We start from the raw sequence: 8,434 nt of genomic DNA on the forward strand, positions 1-8,434 counted from the left end.
TGTGGCGTCTCTCTCATTTTATCTGTCTTGTTATTTTCCCCAATTTAATTCCACAACAAATTCCTACTTGCAGAGTTACAGTCGTTACATTTAATAGTATTTTAACTGCAAAAGAAAATTGTATTCGAAAATACAGTATGTTAATCAATAACAAGAAATTAAGAATCCAATCTGACCGACAATTCAGAGGTCAATAATATCCAGTACTTTCAAATACAGTAGGAGCTACATTTTATGCACCCTGATGTTTATGTATAGTGACCGATGACGTCATCATTTTTTTGTAATACACAATAATAGTATATTGAGGACCCCATTGAAAGTCCCACATCGGGACTTCCGTAGGGCTATCCTGTATCTCTGTATTTGTTTTTTAAAATTTAAAAATATATACTGTATATATCTTGTATCATAAACTGTGCACGTTTTTAATGAGATGCAAATAAATCAGAAAGTAGTTTATTATTCTCCAAAATCCAACCAATAATGGGATAAAATAATACGTAAGGGCTCTATGGTAATTTTTTTGTAATACACAATAATACTCTATACATAATATGTTTTCATTATTTTTTATTGGAAAAAACCCAATAGTGGGATAAAAGTAAGGGCCTTATGATAAATTTTAAATGTTATCTATCATTACGAGATGAACGGCTTGTGGACTGACCATTTGGCCAGGTGTCATCTGTCTCACTGGAATTATAATCATTATCAAGCAATAATTTGGTCAAGTTATCTTGGTCTGTGGTCAAGTTATCTTGGTCTGTGCTCAAGTTATCTTGATCCGTACTAGAGAAGTCATTACTAAAAGCATCTAAAAAATCTTCGTCATCGATGCTTGAGTCAGACAGAGATACGTTGGTAAATGGCGCCCAACTTGATTCATCCGAACTAGAAGCAGCCAGCGCATCAACAAGTTCTTCAATTGTGTTTCTGGAGAGGATAGGTTCAGTGGATAGCACGGAAGCACTTTGTTGTTTACTTTTCACTTTCCCACTTCCAGGATTGGTCTCCGATGACGAACCTCTACGAGCAGAAATTCTTGATGATCTGCGCACGTTAACAATCATAACATTTCTATCTTCCTGGTTTTCAGATTCAAAAGACAACAAATCGACTTCGCTGGAAGTGTTCATCCTATCTGGTTGAGGGTTACCAGCATCTAATCGGGGACTACTATTGACTTGATTGCTAGTTGCTTGATTCAGGTTGACAGTTTCTTCTTGTACCGCTTGACATGTTGGTGTGTCATTGTTTAACATTATCTCTGATGATGACCCTCCTTCTATATTTTCTACTGCACTACTAAAAACTACGTCAGTAGTCAAGGATCCACTGCTAAAAGATCTGTTCATCTCGGAATAGAATGACTCATCTCCAGAGGTTATTGGTGTGCTATCAAAACCAGACAACTGAAGAGTTGACGTATCTGAAAACGATGATGATATCTCCGATTCATTATTATCGGATGACCAAATTAGGGGAGACCTACTACGACTTCTTGAAATACTGGTGTCAAAAAGTGATGATCTACTTTCGCTTCTAATCTGTCTTAATCGTTGTCGTATACCTCTTAACAAGGGATTGGAATCATGTCGTCCTCGTCTGCGTGAATCATGTCGTCCTTGTCTGCGTCTATTACTTTGTTCATTGCGATTGTTATTGTGGAAATCATCAGATCTTCTACGATTTGGACCACTTGGAGAATACCAAGGCGATAGAGGGCTCCCTGGTGGTGAAATTGAAGGTGACCTATCTGACGTTTGATTAGGAGCACTTGGTGAAAACCAGGGCATTGGAGGGCTCTCCCTCCTTGACATTGGAGAAATGGAATGGGTTCTCGACCTCCGAAGTCTTCTGTGACGTTCTAACTCTTTAACTCGTTTTTCTAAGTTTGACAATTCAGTTGACACTGTCTGATAGTTGTCTTCTACTTCTGTAAAATAAAAAAAAAGACAGAGAGCTTAATTTTTGGACTAAATTTTCTTGTACTGTATCATTTAAAGAGGGCCACTTAACATCAGATAACCCACTGGGCTAAACTGGAAGGGTTACCCTCTTTAAAGATGGTGAAATCTATTTTTTTTGGTCAATTTAGTAAAGTAGTCTAAAGCAATAAAAAAGAAATAGTACCTACTTTGTAGTTTAACCTTCAATTCTGACATACAGTTATGTTCTCTGAGTTTGCCAAGAGGAAACATCAGATCACATCCCTTGTCACATTTTGTCAATCGATGACAACATTCATTCTCATGTTCACTTAAATGTTTGCGTAATACTTCTATGTTACATTCATTGTTTTTACACTTAACCATTGAATACTCGCAAACATCTATGTGATTGTTGTTATAGGTTTCCAACTGGGAGGTATATACACAACCAGTTTCAGCGTTCTCACAGCGTACTTGTAATCTGTTTATCATGTTGCATAATATTGGAAGAACTGGCTTTAGACGCGATGAATGTAAATATGCTCGACAGTTTGGACAGCTTCTATGGTTGCGAAGCCACGTAGAGATGCAGACTTTACAGAAGACGTGTTGACAGGGGCTTACCATGGGATCATCCAGCACACAGCAACAAACGCAACAGATCAAATCAGGATCGGGGGCAGTGACAAAACGATGTACTTCAAACCTCCCCATATTGATGTTTCTGTTTGGACTTTGCTCTGAGAACAAATCAACATTTAAATTCTTTAATTAAATAATATTAACAATAAATATGAATAAGTATTTTCAGTTTCATATAAAAATTTTGTTTTGTTATTGTTAACGTTTATATACGAATTCTGACAAAAAAGGATAATATTTAAAAAAATACAATTACAATGCAAGAAAATAGAAATGATAAATGTAAAAGGTCATAGTTTCAAGGCAGATGGAGCTTTAAAGCCCCATTCCCTACGTTTTTTAGATCTAATTTAAGATCACAAACTATATTTAATGTAAAAATAATACTATATGATCCTATTGCGATAACTTTTTTCGTCTTTAAACGGTTAAAAATGTGAAAAATAAGTCGATTCTAATAATTATAGCGGCCCGCTATAAATCCCAAAATGCATTGCGCGCGGATTGATATTTTTGTTTTTCACCTGTAATTCGCCCACTTTTCGATCGATCGTGAGGCCAAAACAAATGGAAGACTCCTAACTTTTCAGCGAAAATACCGGGTTTTCCCCAATTTGTATCAACGGAGTCTGGCAAAAATAGAAAGACAATTAATGCAGCAACTATACAACGTCAGGCTAGGTATATAGGTAGCGTACGATGTTCGTACGTTACCGATGTTTACCAGCTAGGCCTACAAAACTAAGCCTAGCTAGGCTAGGCCTAAGACCGTCCACGAGAGGTCGATCGCCGCGAGCTACTTAGGTAGTGCATTGTTTCTAACTTTTTATCATAATTTACCATAAAACGTAAATTTAAGACAAGGAATGACATGGTTTAATGTTTTTAAAGTGATATATATGTATTATTTTCCAAAAAACGTCCAAAATTGCAGGGAAGGGGTCTTTAAAAAATAAATGATAATGAATAGGAAAATTCAAAAAAATATATATAAAAGAAACAAATTCGATCCTTTATTTAATTAATATTAATAAATAATAGATAGGGCCGAGTTGACGTGGGACCGACTTGAATTTGGCTGAGACGGTTTAGGGCCGAGTGACTTGACCTGACTAACTTAGCTAGGCTAATAGTAATACTGGCCTGGCCCAAGGCAAGAAGTTAGTCTACTAGTAGTACTACTAGGCCTAGGCCTAGTAGTAGTAGTAGTAGTAGTAGTACTACACGGGTGCTGGTCAACCCGTACCCAAACCAACCCGTACCCATGCCAACTCGTACCCAACTTGGCTAACCCGTACCCAAATAATTGGTCAACTCGTACCCACTTTGGCTAACCCGTACCCAAACCAACCCGTACCCATGCCAACTCGTACCTAAATATTTGGCTTACTCGTACCCAAGTATTTGGCTTACTCGTACCCATTTTTTGGCTTACCCGTACCCATTTTTGGCTTACTCGTACCCATTATTTGGCCTACTCGTACCCAATTTGAATAATTACTTGTAATGATTTGATCGGCGTAAAACTAGTGGTATGCTTTTGCCGTATGAATATTTTTATATTTAAATTGTTTTTTTATTTTACATACAGGTCTCGGTGAAATGTGTGCTAATAAAAATGACCATTGATTTGATTGTAGACTTCGTTTAATTAGGCATATATTTGTTAACATTTATTTAAATCTAGTATTATAGTTTTATAAACGTATGTTTATTTTATTTTATTTATTTTATTTTCAATCTTTCTACATAGCAAAAAAACAAACATATAAGTATAACAGGAGAGTAGCGGAAAAGCAAAAGTGTAAAACTGTCATCTTGTGATGTGCTTGACCAGCCCCTGTCAACTTGAACGATACAATAAAACCGACATTTAACAAATTTAGAAAAATACATAGAAAAATAAGGTATAATAAAATGTTAACAAAAGTGTTATAAAAATGCAATTGCTATCTGAACAATCTGATTGTGTAAAAGTTAAAAATTCTGATTGTATAAAAGTTAAAAATTCTGATTGAATAAAAGTTAAAAATTATGAATGTATAAAAGTTAACAATTCTGATTGTATAAAAGTTAAATTCTGATTGTATAAAAGTTAAAAATTCTGATTGTATAAAAGTTAAAAATTCTGATTGTGTGTCTTTTTTATTTACGTAAGAGAACATTAATTAATAAAAAAATATTTTAACAACACCCTGTTTTAAGCGAAAAGCCTGCCGGGCTATGGGGTCGAATTACTCGTAGATTTCGTGTTACGTGTTTTTTCTGACCGGGATTAACCTTTTATTATAAAAAACACGCATTTATAGGGCCGGCGTCAAAGAGACGACTTAGTAATGACGTATGATCATTTTCCATATATTTTATTTATTAATAATTCAGTGAAATGATCATATACACGTACTGTCGTACTGTAGCCTAAGGCAATTAAACATTTTGGCAGATTTTCTTCTATAACAGCTACGTGTTTTTGCTGAATGGGGATTCCTCTTTATTATTAAAAAAAAAAACGCATTTGTACGGGTCCATTTGTAGTGTGTCCAAAAGGTTCAATGTGGCGTATGATCGTTTTCTATTTATTTTTTTTCTTAAATAATTCAGTAAAATTATCTGTTTGTTTACGGTAATTAAACATTTTTGGTAGATATTTCCTCAATAACTTACAGCTACGTGTTTTTGCTGACGAGGGATTCCCTTTTTTAAAAAAAAATACGCATTCTATAATGTGTCAAATAAGACAAATGAAATGAACTACGATCGTTTTTCCATGGCAACGGATGTCGTCTTATTTACTAAAATAATATAAACGTTCTGAAGGCCTACCTACACGTGTCTGAGTTCTTACGTATCTGTCAGCGATAAGATGATTTTTTTAAGTTTTAGTAGTATTTATTTCGGTTTTTAGTCATAATAATACAGTAATAATCATTATAAAATGAAAAGGTAATAACAGCAAATGTCGTCGTTTGTAATTAAATGTTAAATTATTGGAGGTTAGTACAGTAGTTACCTTTTATTATTACTCTCACATCCGTCATTGTATACTAGATAAACGGCAATAATCTAATCTACTACTAAATGCTCATAGCAGCAATGAGGCTGGTATCCACTTAAATAGTTTCGTGATTTTAAAATACGAGTGACTATTTAAAAATGTATTAAATATTTTCGAAATGTTAAAACAGTTTAATATTTTCCAAAACTTGCAAAACAAAACAACAAAAACCATTCGTTTTAAAACGATTTTCAAAAAGCACATTACTTCATTATCTGTAAAATAAAATGAAAATACAAATTATGTATAAAAGATATTTATGTTTACTTTTAATAATTCAAGTTTTCATCATCACAGACTAGTGGGTATTTCAATTTCCGTGTACTACTATTCGTAGAAAATAATAGATTAATAACTCATAAATGAAAAAAAAATAGAATGCAGCACAGCCGACCACTGACATCTTCCACAGAGCCATATAAAACAGCGCCCTCAAGTATTAACTTTACCAAATACGACGTACGCAAATACGATGAAAGCTGTGCTTTTTACGTACGAGTCTGTACATATTATTATACATTTTAGGTCAATAGTTTTTGCCATTATAATATCGAACATATGATTGGTATCTAAAAATTTAATAAAACTGGGTTTAAATGTAATATAAATATACTTTAAATAGCATTAAACTTGGGTACGGGCCAGCCAATGATGGGTACGGGTCAGCCAATGATGGGTACGGGTCAGCCAAAATTTTGGGTACGAGTAAGCCAAAATTTGGGTACGAGTTGGTGGGTACGAGTTGGCATGGGTACGGGTTGACCTGTATTCGTACTACACTACCTGGGCCTAGGCTACCCTACTAGTACTCTAGCTACTCTACTAGGCCTAGCTAGAGCCGTGACTTTAAGATTGATTATAAAAAAAGCTCAAACATATAATAGATGGAAAAAAGACGATAGGCCGCACTCCGACATTCACTTACTAAAGGAAAAACACGTTTTTATTGTTGAGAATGTTGACAATCCTGTGACGTGTGTAGGAGGCCTGAGTACACACAGCGCCGACAGCAGGTAGGTGGCAGCAGAAAAAGATCAAAGGCGACTACTCGACACCGCCCCACGCGCGCGTAATGGCAATTTATTTACTTTGCTTAATGAAGCGTGACCGTGCACACTTTTGGGTGGCCTTACACAATATAAAAATAATAAGCTCATCTTTAAGCATTTATGGGGAAAAAATTAAATCCATGTACTACTACTTTACCAATATTTTTTTTTTTCAAATTTGATCGATCCTCAAATTCAATTGTTATGTCATCATAATAATATTGCCCCACATTGTCTTACCAACATCTTTATTAAATATTATAATACTAGTTTATATAAAAAAAGGATCAAAATGTTCCTCTTAAAAAAATCAAAAATTGTTATGCAATAATTGCCATAATATTATATGCGCATATATTGTGTTAGCATCATCTATCAAAAGCATTTGACACAAAATAAAAAAGCCTTTACAAGATTTTTTTATTGACTATTTATTATGGTGTGAATCATGACAGAAACCATGTCACAGGGGGCCGGGGGGGGGGAGGAGATGCTGAAGAGAGTGCCTTGGAATGTCAGTTATGAAACGCCTTGTGTGCCTTATTTATGGTTTTTACCACAACATTATTTGTCTTCCAAAATGACCAAAAAAGAACAACACAAAATCATTTCAATCACAATTTCTTTATTTTACACATAGATACAAGTTAGTTTTCCTCTAGTTAAATAACATCATAAAACACATTAAGATTTACATTAATATGAAAAAAAACCAAACAAATTTAGATGGTTAGAATGGAGAGGAGTAATGTGATGGGTCTAGGAATGTGACTAGGAGGCAGGAAGTAGTTTATATAATGCTCATCATGACATACATTCATGATGATTTACATCAGTTATGCACAAAGTGTTAATGTGAACACATGTCAAAAGTTACAACATGAATTAACTTAATATGGCAGTCATTATATCTCAGCAGTGTGGACACAGCCTAGACATTGAATTTAAACAGGAGTTTCTATCCCATTATCATAGTATCTTACTATACCAGTGTGGACACAGTCTAGAAATGAATGTAAACAGGAGCTACCAGGCCATAGTATCTTACTTTACCAGTGCAAACACATCCTAGAAATTAAATGTAATCAGGATATTTCTATAGGCCATAATATCTTACTTTACCAGTGTGGACACAGCCTATAAATTGAATGTAAACATGAGTTTCTACAGGTCATAATATCTTACTTTACCAGTGTGGACACAGCCTATAAATTGAATGTAAACCTGAGTTTCTATAGGCCATAATATCTTACTTTATCAGTGTGGACACAGCCTACAAATTAAATGTAAACATGAGTTTCTATAGGCCGTAGTATCTACATTTTCAAATCATTGCTCGAAAAGTACTAGTAAATTATCCACAAATAACAATAATAACAAAATATTAAGAAAATTACTGCACAAAATATAAAAATAACTTGCACTGAATTTCGATAAAACATCAGTGGAATCATGTGGTGGGATAATGTAGAATATTTGTATGGTAATATAGTACTATAATAGACTTGTTCCTGCCTAAAAAAGATGGCCTAAGCTTGAGACATCTCAGGTCATGTAGCTTACCTTATATAAATGAAAACAGAGATTTAAATATTTAATAAAATACAATTATAAATAAATAAATAATAAAATACAATTAGAAACGAAGAATAACTCAATATATATATATATATATATATATATATATATATATATATATATATATATATATATATATATATATATATATACGTAAAAAACTAAATAGAATTTAA

At 33.8% G+C, this 8,434-nt stretch overlaps 1 protein-coding gene across 1 annotated transcript; it reads right to left on the reverse strand.

Annotated features, from left to right (window-relative positions):
• Window positions 1-93: 93 nt before the first annotated feature.
• LOC140052006 (uncharacterized) lies at window positions 94-6,642 on the reverse strand. The gene is made up of 3 exons (XM_072097381.1): window positions 6,557-6,642; window positions 2,141-2,674; window positions 94-1,939 (listed from the first exon to the last, which is right to left on the reverse strand). The coding sequence occupies exons 2-3, from the start codon at window positions 2,646-2,648 to the stop codon at window positions 633-635; spliced, it is 1,815 nt and encodes a 604-aa protein (XP_071953482.1). The 5' UTR covers window positions 2,649-2,674; window positions 6,557-6,642; the 3' UTR covers window positions 94-632.
• Between the last annotated feature and the right edge of the window lie 1,792 nt (window positions 6,643-8,434).

This window comes from Antedon mediterranea, chromosome 1 (assembly GCF_964355755.1).
Source record: "Antedon mediterranea chromosome 1, ecAntMedi1.1, whole genome shotgun sequence".
Lineage (NCBI taxonomy): Eukaryota > Metazoa > Echinodermata > Crinoidea > Comatulida > Antedonidae > Antedon > Antedon mediterranea.